Raw genomic sequence first — 15,722 nt, forward strand, 5'->3', positions numbered from 1 at the left:
TCATCAGATAATTCAACACTCCACCGTCCTCTGAGACAATGAAAAGCAGTGCCCATTTCTAATGATCTGTGTAGTCTTTTTTTACAATTGTGAGCCGTGATCGGATGATCTTCCATAGAAGAATACCAGCTCAAAGTTTAAATATAAATAACCGGCAGTGCAATTCGGTGTTTTACTATGGATGACGTGTAACAATTCCTAAATATGGCTGGATTGCAGATTTGACGCAACACTAAAAAAAATGGAGTCACTAGAATTTCTGGAACAAGCAGAAGAAAAATTCAAATACAATGATGACGTTTTATACAAATCATTTTGAAAAAATAATATGAAAACTGATTCTTTCTTAGAAGCAAGCAAAAATTATATTGTGAGCTGTTCTTATTCAAAATCAGTACTTTCTGCAATTTCTGGGCTTCTTTTCTTTTGATTGAATGATAATAACTGGTAGCTGACTAGGTAGCGAAGAAACATCTCATACTTATTGGAACTTTAACACATACTTGCGCTATCATACAGGAGTTAGGCAATAATTTTTTGGCAGTGCATTTAATTTTTTCGAAACAAGAACAGTGCTTTACGCGTTGAAATATAAACGAACTAACCTAGCTACTCAGCTCTATGCTAGCTCTGTCTGCGTCAGGACGAAATGGAAAGGCGTAAACTTCTATGCGCGCTGGTTTTGCTGTCTGCCACTTGGGCTTCACTTCCAACCGTAAAGTAAGCATTATTTCTAGTGGTTTTAATTTCTGTTTAACAAATTCTTGCTTCAGTCCGAATGAGGTGGATCTTGTAATGGTGCTGGAGTATAAATATTGGTTTTATATTGGATGCTGCTATTTTAAGACTGCAGCTTAGGGCTTTAAATAAGCAAAAAATGTCGCGCCGAAATTAAGCTTAGAAAGTCTTTCTCGCCAACGTTCTGCAACTGCACCTGCGTCAATATGGTGCTGTGCTAAAATTACAGGTAACTGGGACATGCATGACAAAATCGACTTGATGCGTGTATGTATGGAAAAAATATATTAAAAAAATAGATCATCAGATTCGAAGAAAAGTTTCGCACGACTCGAAGAACATCCACAAATTTTAGTCAGCTTTAGTATCAATCGCCCTTCGGTCCCAGCCAAGCGCATGACCGACTAAGCAGTGAAGGTGCGCCAGTAATTTTTTGGGACAAAAAGGATTTATTTGCGTGCTACCTTCTAATTTACATAAAGTTGTGCGGTTTTATTTCTTAGCTATAGCGTTCGAAAACGGCTGTTTTTGAGGGGCATTGTTATGCCGGCATCACAAGTTTCAACCACCTCGGGTTTTTTAACATCATGGAGAATGAGTCGTAGATGGGCACTTTGCTTTTGGCCTTCGTGAAAAGGGAAATCCGCGCACGGGATTTATTCCCATGTACTAGGTTTCAGCATTCCAGCCCCGCAATATCTGAGCCGGCGATGATGGGGCAGTGACTGAATTGGGAAAATATAGCTAGCTAGCGACTTAGACACTCTATCCGCATGCTTTTTAGGCCCGTTCTTTAGTCTTGAATAGTTAGAGCCTTCTTGCAATGTCAGGGGTTTTAGCCAAATGTGGCAACTTATTATTTTATACGTACTGATGATTTTGATTCAGTTGTGTAGGCACAAATTAAGACGCAAGTGACTGAAAGAATATTGTTCTCTCCTCCGTCTTGTCTTGTGGTCGGGGCTAGGGGACGGGGCGGAGGAACGGCAAGGTCTTGCTTACGCTTCAGTGCAGGGAAGTCGTCCCATCCTAACACCGGTCATTGAAGAATTCCAGGCGAAGCGCCACATTCACGTGCCACAACATTCACCTATACATTATGGCTCTGCTTCTAAGCGGCCGGGGTCAAGCCCATTTAAATGTAATATATAGTTAAAAATGGTATTTTCAGTCATAAACAGGAAACTATAAATAATGAAGATCAATAAGCATTGCTCATTATCCTAAAATATTTGTGGATGATATTGTAAATGCAATCATTTATATTACAGCTGTCATCCTGTAAAAGGGAAACAAGTGCACCCTAGCCAACCCCCAAAAGTGAACGCAATATATCCAAGCAAACCTGAAAATGTCAACCCAATCAGCCCCAGCCCATCTCTAAGTAAGAATCCAATTCACCCAAGCCCACCTTTAAAAGTCAAGCCACTTCGCACCAGCAAACCTCATAATGGCAACGCAATACACCCTCGTAAGCCTCTAGACACCAATGCAATCAGCCCAAGCCAACCTACAAAGGCCAACGCAATCGATCGTCCGACTGGTTCGTGTAAGTAAAGAGATTTTCTACTCATGTAGATATTGTGCGTCTGTTGTAGCATGCTTGAAACATTTTCGCCGCGTCAGAAGAATATAAGTGCGAGTTGAATTCCTCGACACGTATTGCGCATAAGAGCAGCAAAGGCTTAACAATTTTGTAACGACAAATTAAAGCATGTTTTTGTGCAGAAGCAAAACGCCATCCCGTCTTGACCGGCAAAAAGTAGTTGCGTTTTCAAGGGTGCGCTTTGAGAGTATTTCAGTTCTTCATTAAACGCAAGGTTTAAATAGGAGAAATTCATCCTGAACGTCGCCTCTTTAAACAATCACATGTAAGAGCAGATATTTCGAGCGTCCTCTTTACCGAATATTAGTAGTGGTGTAGCTGGTGCCCTTGAATAAATGCCTATAGCTTCTATAGCGTTAGTACGCTCTTCTCTCTGATCTCTACCCATATGGCACAAAGGCTATATTTCAGTTCTGAAACATTTGCTTCGCGTGAAAGGAACACGTTTTGTCAATAGCACACGTTACAGGAGGCTTGCGAGCACAAACATAGCGTTGGCCTGATAGCTTCGCTTATGGCGGAAACATCATAAGGTGCAGGCGAATGAGAAGTGTTTAATGTTGTATCTTGGGAAAACTGCTAGAGAGACACTCAAGAAATAAATGAGACATGTTCACATAGTCGGCGTCTCGATGGCGACTCTTCGGCGGGAGCGACAACCGCTTTTCTGCTCTCGCTAGTGTAGAACGATAGGAAAAGAGTTTCAGAAGAGCTCTACTGTTGACTCAGCGTCAGATTTTAACACGTTGCGCCGATTCACTCGCAACCACTAACATACGTCCTCCCACAGCCGGTGGCGACGACTCTTCATTAAGCGCTTGTCTGTCACCAGCAATTGCACATACCCGCACGCAGACGCCGACAGAAGGCGAAGGGGATGCGCCTGTACTTTGCCAGCCGGAGAAGACTTGCCGGCGTTTCGCGTTCGTACCACGCTGATAGGGCCCTAAATGTCCGTGTCTCGCACTAATACGCTTGCGAAAGCTGCCGCGCGTAGGCGATGCCGTGCGACGGCCAAACGCAAAAACACCCATTTTTAAGGAAGAAATGCACAAAGCACAAGCCAATGAGCAGCGTTTTTTAGAACTTACGGTGCGTTATTTATTAGCGAAATAGTTCTGAGGGGGGGGGGGGGGGGGGCTTTTTCTTGCTCGTTGGAACTAGTGAAATATATTACACTTTACAAATGAATAATGAATCAGTATTCATTCTTTTTAAAAGTCACATTCTTATTGTGAGCTCCAAAGGTAAGGACGTGTGTGGTGTAAGGATCGATTCCAGAATATACTCAAGCATCCTAATAAATACTATTTAAAGTAAACAGTAATCTTGCTTGCGAATAGGTTTTCAGAATAAACGTTTGTTATAATAATTCTACCAAATGCATGGAGTCAAAGTAACACATATTTTAACACTGAGTTAAACTATAAACCTTCTTCGGTGGTCATTCAGGATGAAATTCACAGTGATGATATTGGGACTCTCGGAAAACTAATTGTTTGCAATTTTATTTTAAAACTTGTTTATTATGCCTATTATCGCGTTCAATACACAATAGTGAAATACAAAACTATGCGGCAATACACTTATTTACCCATGCTAACGTGCCGTCGAAACAGAATTTACCTGCAAAAATTTTCAGGATGATGCACAGAACACGACTGTACTAAACTCTTTGTGCACCAAGAAGTGAGAGACGGTGTTGTATTCGATTCCCACTCATAAGCATTGCTGCTTGAAGCAGAGTTCGGGCTAAACTACGTTGCCCCGAAAATATAAATATTGCAGCGCTTACAATAAACATAGATTTAAATGTCTAGAATAGGTTAGGACACTTCATATGTGCGTTAAAATAAGTCAATGAAATTGAACGCAGCTATGAACACAGGAAACATAGCTATTTTATCAATTAGTAACAGGCTGCTTAAGACATCTTTGTTTTTCTTCCGCATGCCATCATCGAGCACTTCGCCCAAATTAAACAGCCGTGTACGTCAGGAAGTTAGTTTTTTATAGTGCTAAGAATCAATAGTGTCTACCCAATAAGCGTCATATACACAAATACTGATATAATAGAATAACTGGTTCAAATTAGATGATACATCTTTGATACATTGACTGAGAAAATGAACTGGAACCAATCATAGATGGCATTTAGGAAAACCTGTCTGGCATATTTTTAGTATCGTTCTTACTAATGAACGGGAAGGCACGTATGACTGAGCTCCTTTTGGTTTCGCGTTGCATTTTGTCAGCGCAATTCGGATGCCGCGGAGACAGTCGAGGATACTTTGGGGCAGCCAGTCGGTCTCATGTAGTCTACTCAACTGGGATTTTCTACTATACGTTTAAGGATTAATAAAACAATCCAGGAGAGCAAATGACCACATGCGTACCTAGCTAGTTCATAGGCGTAAAAATTACAGAATGAATTGCAAAAACTACAAAAGGACCCCGGCAGCAGAAAACATTTTGTGAGGCTTAGATTATTGACTAGCTAGGAAAAGTGTTTCTACGTCGAGTAACCGTATTTTTCTTCACGGGAAGACAAGTTAAATGTAAATTTCGTATATATTACACGACATTTACTGTCAAACATAGCCCATCTCAACAAATAAGCAAGGTTCTTTTTGAGTTCCAGCATTCTCAGTTTTGTTTTATAGTGTACAAGTGGGGGTGGGGTAAGCGCTTGTGGACGAAGTGCTCACAGAGCACCGAATGCGAAGCATTCTCAAAATCTGTAGAGACCTGTGCATCATTTTTTATTAACTATGACAATGAATTTTTTGACACTGTCTCGGCTGCGGGAGGTGGTTCGTTCGAAACCCGCCGCCGGACACCCACCGGTAAAAATGGGTACAAGCGTCCCCCGGCCTGGCGCCCGGCTCTCACAGGGATGTGCGCTTGGAAGAGGCTCCGCAAACCCCGCTGCGCTCCTTCTGGGGCAAAATAGTTTCGAACATTCAGCCTGCAAAGGTGGTTCGAGTTACCGTGTTTCACGGGGTTCAAAACTATGGCTGCACAGCAACCATAGTTCTACATAAAGAAAGCAATAAAATTCCCATAAAGAAAGGTGTTAGGCAAGGAGACACAATCTCCCCAGTACTATTCACAGCTTGTTTAGAGGAAGTATTTAGAGACTTGGAATGGGAGCAGTTAGGGATAAGGGTAGACGGAGAATACCTCAGTAATCTGCGATTTGCTGATGACATTGCCTTGCTAAGCAACTCGGGGGATGAACTGCAAATAATGATTGATGACCTAGACATAAAAAGTAGAATGGTAGGCTTGAAAATCAATATGCAGAAGACTAAGGTAATGTTCAACAGCCTCGGGAAGGAACAGCAGTTTACATTAGGTAGCGAAATACTGGAAATAGTAGGCGAATATGTCTACTTAGGACAGGTAGTAACCGCAGATCCAGACCATGAAAAGGAAATATCAAGAAGAATAAGATTGGGATGGAGCGCATTTGGCAAGTACTCGCAGATTATGACTAGCAGCTTACCGGTATCGCTCAAGAGGAAAGTGTACAACAGTTGCATCTTGCCTGTACTCACCTATGGGGCTGAAACGTGGAGGCTAACCAAGAGAGTTCTACTTAAGTTGAGGACAACCCAGAGGGCTATGGAACGAAAAATGGTAGGGGTAACATTAAGAGATAGAAAGCGTGCAGAGTGGGTCAGAGAAATAACTCAAGTTAATGACATTCTAGTGGAAATTAAGAAGAAGAAATGGACATGGGCAGGACATGTAGTGCGAAGAGAGGATAACCGATGGTCGCTGAGGGTAACAAACTGGATTCCAAGGGAAGGAAAGCGTAGCAGGGGGAGGCAGAAAGTTAGGTGGGCGGATGAGATTAAGAAGTTCGCAGGGGTCAAGTGGATGCAGCTAGCACAGAACCGGGTTAAGTGTAGAAATATGGGAGAGGCCTTCGCCCTGCAGTGGGTATAATCAGGCTGATGATGATGATGATGATGATGATGATGTTGACATCTGACTGCATTCTTCATAGTCAATAAAAGGAGAAGTATTTCTACCTGTTGTTTCCGACAGCCAATTTCCTCACTTGTCCCAGCACTAGCCTCTCTTCATGGTAAGCCTCGGATGTAGGAGGCGATTTTTGGTTGCTCCTTCCTTGTAAAGGCTGCCTCGTAAACTATATGACACCTCACGATCCATTGGGTTTGCTTATTCGTTTCCTTCATATTAGCTTTATTGCCGCTTTTTCCTCAAATCACTAAACTTCCTCCCATTTTTAATACGTGAACTCATTCGCCTCCTTGGTACACGCAGCTCTTGAGTAAGACGGGTGCATCAGGCCCTTAGAAAGCATGAGTGAAAACAGCCGTTTCTTGAATGACTGCAGAAGATCCGTGCTGAACACAACATGCGGAATTCGAAAATAGTGTGAGAAAGCCGGCCATATTATGTGACCTGAGTATTTGAAATAAAATACCTGCTTATCAGTTCCAACAGATATTATAGCAGTGCCGAAATATATCCCAGAAGAGTATTTTTAAACCAGCACCGGTGCATTTCGTTTCAAGTCTCGATTGCAAAACGTAATATGTTTTATCCGTTTCAATCCTCTCTGCAAGCAGTTGAAAAGCTTTACATGTTTTTCTTTTTTCCAGTGTTTTCAAGGACAAAAGGCAGGAAATCGGTATGGTCCTAGCTGTAGGTGCGGACACACTCCCAACTTACTGTGTATGCTATTTATTTTCAACCCAATAAAAAGACAACAGAATATCGAAGATGCAGTGCATCCGAAGGGATTTATAACCAAGAACAGAACATAGCTCCAGTCTTTCCTCTCACTCTTCTAATATGGCTCGCTCAAAGCCAGAGCTGCTACATGAATACACACCAAATAAATTGTTGGGATGGAAATAAAGCTGGTATGAAAATCATTCAGATGTTTCCTTCATAAGAGGTGATGGAAGGTTCTACAAACTCTTTGGCACAGTGTTGGGGCCTGCCTGTGCTAACTATTTGGCTACCTTGTACGACGCCAGCTCTGTCTAAGCAGCAGCGCATGTGTCGCCTCCGGCATGTGTGAGGTCCAGTTTTGCTCTGTTCTGTCCGTGAAACTTGCAGAAACGTTATATATGTGCCTTAGAAACCACTTTCACTAAGCTAAAGAAGAGGTTAAATGCTCTGTGCATCGATTCCTTTGAAATATTCTAAGCGTAGGACAATACGTATACTTGCCGCTCTTCAAAATACATCGCAATAATCTCAGCCGCCGATTCCTCTACTGGCAGTCCTTGTTGGACCAGATACCGAATGTATTCATTAGGAGAAAAGACATTCTTGCTATAGACTCCGCTTCCTCTACGTCAGGGAGACTTTAGATGCATGGGGTAGTGACCATGCACCCATTAGTATTGGTCTTAATTTGGGGCTTATGAAGAAAGTTTGAAAGGTTTTCTAACACATTGGGATACAATATGGCAGGATACCCGAATTCAATCAGTTAGCCCGAATGCTCTTGTTATCACCCTTCAAACGGTACTCAAGGATCGCACAAATATAACTGCACTGAACAAAGATCAGCCAACTCCCGACCTTCACCTACTAAATTTTTGGGCACGCCGAAAACGAGCCGAGATACAGGCTGGTCGGCATCCTGAAGGCGTGCAAAGAATTATTGACGTAAACAGAGTGACGGCACAGCACGCCGATATGAAAAATAGTTGCCTCATAGGTGACTGGACGACTGGTGTAGTCATTCGGGCTCAAGGAACGAAAAATAAGGCCCTTTGGAGGACTTTCCGTGGCATGGAAATGAGGCGGCCGGTCAAAGATCACGCGGAATGTATTAGACTCGCGTTACAGCTCAAACCAGAGGAGTTTGCAGATCAGACTGCTGTCCTTTCTTCCCGAACCATGCACAGTATCCGGCGCATTCATCGACAGTGGATGCGGTTGATAAAATAGGAATAACGTTACCATTTACCAAATTGGATTTAATGGCTGCTATGGAAGAATCGAATGGTAAAACTGCGCTTGGACATGACTATGTTCCTTATGAATTATTCAAAAATTTAGAAGGAGCAGCTGTTGACAGCTTGTTGTATGTGATAAATGACGTATGGCAAGAAGCAGTTGTTCTACTCGGCTGGACACACTGGTGGTGGTCCCAGAACCAAAGGCTGGGAAGCCTCCCACAAGCCTAGAACCTTTGCAGCGTATCTCGCTAACACTCACAATTTGCAAGCTTTATGAAAATATGATAGCCACCCGCCTGTCATGGTGGTTGGAAAGTAATCAAAGAGACAGTACTCGGTAAATTCGGTTCCGAACAAACCTTGGTACAGAGAATGGATTGGCTATGCTGGCTGAAGAAGTCATTCACATGTCGCCAATTATACCCACCGTCAGTACACTGTACTGGCTACCGACGTGGCGAAGGCATACGACAATGTGTTACATTCCCAGCTTCTCAGCAACATGGAATGTATGGGCATTCCCTAGCAGGTTATAAAAGCAGTACATATTGTGCTTAAGGACAGGACGTTTCCTATCCAGATAAACGGAAAACAAATTGGCAATTGCACCTCGAACAGAGGTGTGCCACAAGCGTTAGTGCTAGCACCTTTGCTCTTTAATATCGCACTGATTTCATTGGCGTGGAAATTAGCTTAAATACCAGAAGTGCGGTTCATTATATCCGCAGATTTGTAACAGCAAGAGGCTTGAAATACCATAAATGAATACGTTCCAGACGCAGGTCTGAGAAGTCCAAATACATTCATGTTACAAACAAGATTGTAAGAAAACAATTGGATACGCCCATAGTGACCATAAAAATTAGACATTAGGCTATGCACGAGGTGGACGAGTTTATTGTTCTTGCCCTAGAAATTCACAAATCCGGCCAAGGAACACCATGGCTCCATAAAGTGAAAAAAGTAACTGCGGCTTTTAAACTTAATAAAACGCACTTCGTCTAGGGGAGGAGGAGCTCGAGCGGACCTCAAAAGTCGTCTTGTTCAATCAGTGTTACAGCCGAGGGTACTATGCCATGCCTAATTCCAAAGACTCACGAGGCGGCAGGGGACGGAATTGGAAACAATAAATACAAGCACAATGCACAAAATAATAACCTTACCAAAATTTACCCCTATCCCTATTCTCCAAGAAATTGCGCAGCTGAATATGTTGACAGAATTATTTGAACAACGAGAGGCAACAAGGATTATGAAGCGAAAGTACGTTCTGCGCATAGCATTCTTGTATGACGAAGGGACAGTACAAAGACAAGCAAAGCTGACCCGCCTCTGTGGGAAATCGCGACTATTACGAGGAACAAGACTACTCGGCTTCGTCATAAAGAAAACCTATCATCTAAACCTGTGGTTGATGTACTTTCAGGTACCTGCATTGCATATATAAACACATTAATTATAAAAAATGAAGGTAGAACAGCAGCTACTTGCCCAACAAACAGTAAGCTAAAAGTAAATAATGAATATGCATCAGAGTACCCGGACCCGCTTGTGATGGAACTATATGCAGTCCGCAATTCTATGGAGGCCATGAATAAAATAGATTCCATAAGAGAAGCCCACATCTATACAAACTCCTTAGCCGCCGTAAAACAATTGAATAATGTGCCAAAGACGCTATGTGTAACCAAGGATATGCACGCACTAAATAAAAAAACAAAGATACGCATCCAGATGCACTGGACACAAGACGATTCTCAGAACGCTGAGCAGAAAAACGTTGACCGCCTCACACACAAAGTCCCAAACACTAATGCACCCCCTAGGCTCCCTTTTGATGCCCACTCCGCTATTCACATCTCAGCATCCTCTTTAATGAAAAGTACACGTGCTCTCTTTCCCCCTGCCTCGTACCTTAACGAGATTGGAGGAGGTTTCTCTTAGAAGGATAAGAGCTGGGGCGGCCCTAGCTCCGTCAGTAACATGCCGATGGGAATCTGAACAGGAAATCGGACCCACCACATTCCCGAAGAGTTTTAAACCGGCTGCTGAAGTGGATGTTTCTCACCCGCTGAGGAATTGTGCAGGGACAAGGGAACCAAGGATAAAGATTACGCAGGAAGTGGCACTAACAGCAACAACGAAAGAGGACTTCTCCAAATAGCTGACAAATTCAATAAGAGCAGGAGCATTCTCCGGTTACTTCAGTTCAGTTCAGTTCCAGTTGCTCAGTCGTGTCCGAATCTTCGTGACCCTATGGACCATATCACGCCACGCTTTCCGGTCTCTCACTATCTTCCTAACATCAGATAACTTCATCTGCAGCGCCTCAAGGATGCCATCTAACCACCCCGTTCACTGCCTGCCCTTCTCCGGAGACCCTCAACCTTTCCCAACTTCAAATCTTTCTCCTGCGACACCTCTCTTCTCATCAGATTACCAAAGTAGCTGAGCTTTAACTTTAGAATTTGATTCTCCAAAGAGCAGTCAAGGTTTATGGTCGACAATATCGACCGATTTCATCTTCTGGCAGTGCAAGGAACTCTCAAGAGTCTCCGCCAGCACCACAATTCAAACGCGTCAATTCATCGGCGGTAAGCCTTTTTCACAGTCCCATTCTCGCATCCCCACGTCACAACTGGGAAGATCATAGCACGATTTATACGGATCTTGGTTGGCAGTCTTATGTCTCTGCTCTTTACTAGGCGGTCAAGGCTAGCCATGGCACTCTTTGCCAAAAGCATGCGTCTCCTAATTTTATAGCTGCAGTCTCCTTCCGGGGCATTCTTGGAGCCCAAAAAGAGAAAATCTGTCACAGCTTCCCCTTCTTGTCCCTTGATGCTCGAGGACTTGATAGGGCAAGACGCCATTATCTTTGTCTTTTTAATGTTCAGTTTAAGCCCAAACTTCTCACTCTCTTCTTGTACGCGCATCAGAAGTCTCTTGAGTTCCACTTCACTTTTTTGCCATTAAAGTGGTATCATCCGCATATCTACGGTTGTTTATACGTTTTCCAGCAATCTTCACTCCAGCTGAAGAGTCGTCCAGACCAGCCTTCCTCATGATGCACTCAGCATATAGGTTAAACAGGCAGGGCAACAGTATGCAGCCTTGCCTCACTCCTTTTTCAATCGAAAACCAGTCAGTAAGACCATGCCCAGTTCTGACTGTGGCCTCTTGCCCTTCATACAGGTTCCTGAGGAGACAGATTAGGTTAATTAGAACTCCCTTCTCTTGGAGAGCTTTCCACAATCTGCTGTGATCTACGCAGTCAAAGGCTTTCGCATAATCAATAAAGCAGAAGTATAAGGGTTTCTGGAACTCTTGCTTTTTCCATGATCGACCGAATGTTGGCAATCTGGTCTCTAGTTCGTATTTCGTATGCCCTTGTGAAACCCAGCTTGCACGTCCAGAAGCTCACGACCCACATACTACTGCTGCCTACATTGGAAGATTTTAAACATCACCTTGCTAGCATGCGAAATAAGCGCAATCGTGCGGTAGTTGTAAAATCTTTGGCACTGCCTTTCTTTTTAATGGGGATGTGAACTGACCTCCTCCAATCCTCCGGTTACTTACAGAAAATAATTTAAACGGGTTTTGTAATATGCCTTATAGCAAGCTTGCGTGATAAAAAAAGAGTCGTCCCGATATTGGATGAGGAAGTTTGGGGATGTTGATGAGTCTATGGCATGACGATGTGCGTGACTGAATGGCTGAAGAAGAAAAGGTAGAAGGACTAAGGGAATGGCTTGTCGGCACCATGATTCGAGATGGTGCTTGGCCAGCTTGGCCTAGGGAACTTTCGGAGCACAGGTCGCCAAGACACGATGGCAAAGGCCAAGGCACGCACCGCACGGCATGGGCAGGGGAAGATGTCTTCAAGCGTAATGGCGTACTGGGTCGCAGGGTCTTTGTTCGGCACATCTGGTCAGTCGGGTCATATAGGGTCGTTGATTCTAGCTGTGTCTTGTGGTCATGTGTGAGCGTCTCAGGTCAGTCTCTCCTTCATTGTGCCTTGTGGTCAGGGCGGGGAGAACGGGGCGGAGGAACGGCATGGTCTTGCTTGGTCCGGCAGGCTGGGGCCAGCCATGCGATGCCTCCTAACCTTCTGCTGACTGCGCACGAAGTCGCAGGACTTTGAAAATTATGGCCTATATGAGGGGTGATGATGATATACCCGGCACTTGCAACCAAATGTTGCGGAGCGACAAGCCGATGAAAACAGAACAGAGAACAAGGAGAAGATGCTCGATGACTATGCGATGACCTTTCAAAAATTGTTGGCGTGCCTAGCGCGAGCGCTCCTGTCTGCGCCACTGCCCGCTTCTTCCTCCTTTCTCAACCGTAACAATATATTCAACAATCCCACTGGCACGATATCCCAATGTCTGGTGATACAAGTTTCTTTTACACTCAAATAATGGCGTTAAATTATCTGTTGCATATTTTTGCAGGTATATCATCGTCAGTAGCCTCATCCTTTTTGGTTTAATAAAACAGGCAGTGCAGTTCGTATAGCTGTTAGGTTAAAGCATCATAGAACAAAGTATCAAATATGTCTCGGAGCTCTACAAAACTAACAAAAGAGGTAAGATACTTTACACTTTCTTCAGGTATGTGAAACGGTAGAAAACATAAAATGGAAAGAGAACAAGGCGCCTAGCTAAATAAACAAACGTGGCTCATCGGCGTCAGCGGCCCGAAGTCGTGCATGTGGTAAGGCCCAAGCATTACCTTACGCGGGACTGAGCGTCATCAATGTTGGGTTTACCAGCTCTCCATGTACTATCTTGGCCAGGCTGTGTAATGCTCCTTTCTGCTGTGATTGGGGGGTTCTTGTTTGTGTTCTTTTTTTGTGCATAATCCTTTTCGCATCGAGGCGATTCTTACTTTTTTTAGGAGGGCAATAATGCCACGTGCCCAGCCCCACGCGGCCTCGGCGCTGGGCCGCAACAATAACGGAGTGGTTGTTGGCGCGTGGAAAGCGCTCGCGCCAGAAATTTTTCACAGAAAGCTTCGTGAAGGCTTAGAGAACAATTCGTGGGTCTTCGCGCAGGTCGATCTGCGACCGCTCGTCATAGGCACTTTTGGTCATGACAATATATAGTATGTCTTAAGTTGGAAATAAAGTTAGGCACGCCTCAAATCAACTCGATATAAATCCTGCTTGGCTTACCTGCAAAAATAATGCATCCTACGCAGATAGGCGTTGAAAGCATGAGCTTAAGCTGTTATTTATCGCAATTATATTTCGCATAGATCTTGACGAGGCGAATAATTTGATGCTGACTGCATGTCTCTAGAACTAGTGGCCCGCCAGATACGCACATTCATGGAAACCCTGAAAGGTCGATAATGCCACTCTTTCTATGAAAATGGGAGTAGAAGTTTACAGGTACTAGCCTTAAAAATTGTTAGACGCTATTGCAGTCCTTCTGCCAACATACAGAAGTTTAAAATTTTATCCTAATGAAGGCACCTTTTTCTTTTTTTCTTCTTTGATTCCCATTACCCCCCCCCCCTCCCCCCCTTGATTTACGGCGAAGGTAAGGGATACACCGAGAAGTGTTAAATATACTTGTGCCTTTCCTTTCCTCTAAAACATTTTAGCAATTTATCGCCATGGCAAACCCCAAAGGCAGCGGCGTGGTGGTGAACTAGCAGGCATCCGGAAACTGGGATTCACCAACGTTGCCGTACTCAGTTCTGGGGCTGCACTGTGCCCCGTTTTGCGCACTCCAATAGCGAGGTTGCTGCATTTCATCAGTACAAACGCACAATCCCAGCCGGCTACCAGTGGGGTGAACTGGCCCACCTAGCCGATATCTCCGGCTCCAGTCAGGGAATGCTGTATCTTATGCTGCCGCAGCCTCCATTACGAAAGACGACGGTAACATAACTAAATGGGACTGCTCGCTCTCACACTGAAGCCCACGCTCTGGAGACCCGAGTGGTTGCTATCAAAAGATTGCTACACAGCTCCCATAAATTATGGACGCTACCATCGCCGACCAGGTGGAAAGCATAACTGCTCTCACTATGCATTCGGCAATGAGTTAAACCATAAATGAATTCTCGAACAACCACGCCTGTCTAAACGCGCAAAACCCTATAATCATCACGTACGCCGCGCAGAATTTTCTCGCCTGTTGACAATTTTGTTAACGAGGAACGCGCCATCTTCGAGGCTACCGACACCGGAGGATTGCATCTTTTTAGAACAGTAGCAGATCATGGCTCTCCATTATAGATAGCTGCACGCTATCCGCTACACAATCAGGCTTGCCCTTTACACCAGTACTACTGTTATTGTCCCCACTTTCTTCTTCGCGACCTTATTTTACGCCTTGGCGCTTTGAGTCAACTCCTTACAGACAGCGGCCGCTACATCCGTTCTGAAATTGTTCAAGACCTCCTCCATACCCATTCCACAAAACATATTTTTCCAACGTCTATTGCCCTCAAACAAACGGCGTCAATGAGCAAATAAACAACACGCCAAAACCACGCTAAATATGTGATACTCTGGACCATCATGACTTTGATGTCTTTTTCGAATACAATTCTTTCCTCCATGCCGCAGACAGTTATTCACTTTTTTATTATTTATACGGCCGCCATCCCAAGTGACGCTTGATCCGCTGCTTCCCACGTCTGCGGCTCTATATTTTGGCTACTAAACTACATCTTCTGCATAACCTGCTCCCACCTGATCGCCTCGCAAACCTCACAGCAGGACACGTACTACAATTGGCACAGCATCGTCTTTTCTTCTGGGTCCCACATATCGCTCTGCATATTATCTGGCCGCATCGGACTTAGAAATACCTTTCTGTCGCTGTCGGGCCCATATCATGTGCTGCATGAGGTCACCGCTGTCCAGTTGTGCCAACTCAAAAATAAAACGACAGGAAGCCCCAAAATCCGCTAACAAACCGATAAATTCAATATTTCCACCAAAGTACACATTTGTATGCATTTATACTTTTTCTTAGGTCTGTGAATATTCATTCTATTTCAAATTTCTCATAAATAAAGTTTATTTTTGGACCATAAACGAGATTAGGATTCAGATTAGGAATCGGAGGTATGCGCTTATAGTCGCCCATGCAGTGTTCGACAAACTAAGATGGAACATATGGCTTCTTCTGACGAGTGAAACCGCACACAGGGGTTCACAGTAAAAAAAAAAGATGCTCTTTTTGAACAACATATACCTAAAGAAGGGAAGCAGGATAATCCAGAAAATGATAGTTTGGTTTGTTATATGGGATTTAACCTCCCATGGTGCTCAGGTTATAAGACACGCCATAGTAGAAGAATCCGGAATGTTCGATCATTAGGGTTTTTTAACGTGCATTGACATTGGAAAAAAAATGATAGTGTTCTTAATCTGATGTGTGTGTTTATCTATATTATGT

General features: G+C 43.8%; 1 protein-coding gene across 1 annotated transcript; it reads left to right on the forward strand.

Annotated features, from left to right (window-relative positions):
- The first annotated feature begins 601 nt into the window (after positions 1–601).
- LOC146181559 (uncharacterized) lies at positions 602–7,240 on the forward strand. Its single transcript, XM_084577899.1, has 3 exons — positions 602–720; positions 2,010–2,287; positions 6,982–7,240. The coding sequence occupies exons 1-3, from the start codon at positions 650–652 to the stop codon at positions 7,020–7,022; spliced, it is 390 nt and encodes a 129-aa protein (XP_084434025.1). The 5' UTR covers positions 602–649; the 3' UTR covers positions 7,023–7,240.
- Positions 7,241–15,722: the final 8,482 nt, after the last annotated feature.

Source organism: Amblyomma maculatum, chromosome 8 (assembly GCF_055883805.1).
Source record: "Amblyomma maculatum isolate TAMU_Amacu chromosome 8, ASM5588380v1, whole genome shotgun sequence".
In the NCBI taxonomy this organism is placed as follows: domain Eukaryota; kingdom Metazoa; phylum Arthropoda; class Arachnida; order Ixodida; family Ixodidae; genus Amblyomma; species Amblyomma maculatum.

Bases quoted from the DNA above. Each gene is read 5' to 3' on its own strand.
- LOC146181559 (XM_084577899.1), top strand. From the start codon at position 650: ATGGAAAGGCGTAAACTTCTATGCGCGCTGGTTTTGCTGTCTGCCACT. The intron at 721-2,009 runs GTAAGCATTATT...TTTATATTACAG, and splicing joins GCTTCACTTCCAACCGTAAA to CTGTCATCCTGTAAAAGGGA. The intron at 2,288-6,981 runs GTAAGTAAAGAG...TCTTTTTTCCAG, and splicing joins CGATCGTCCGACTGGTTCGT to TGTTTTCAAGGACAAAAGGC.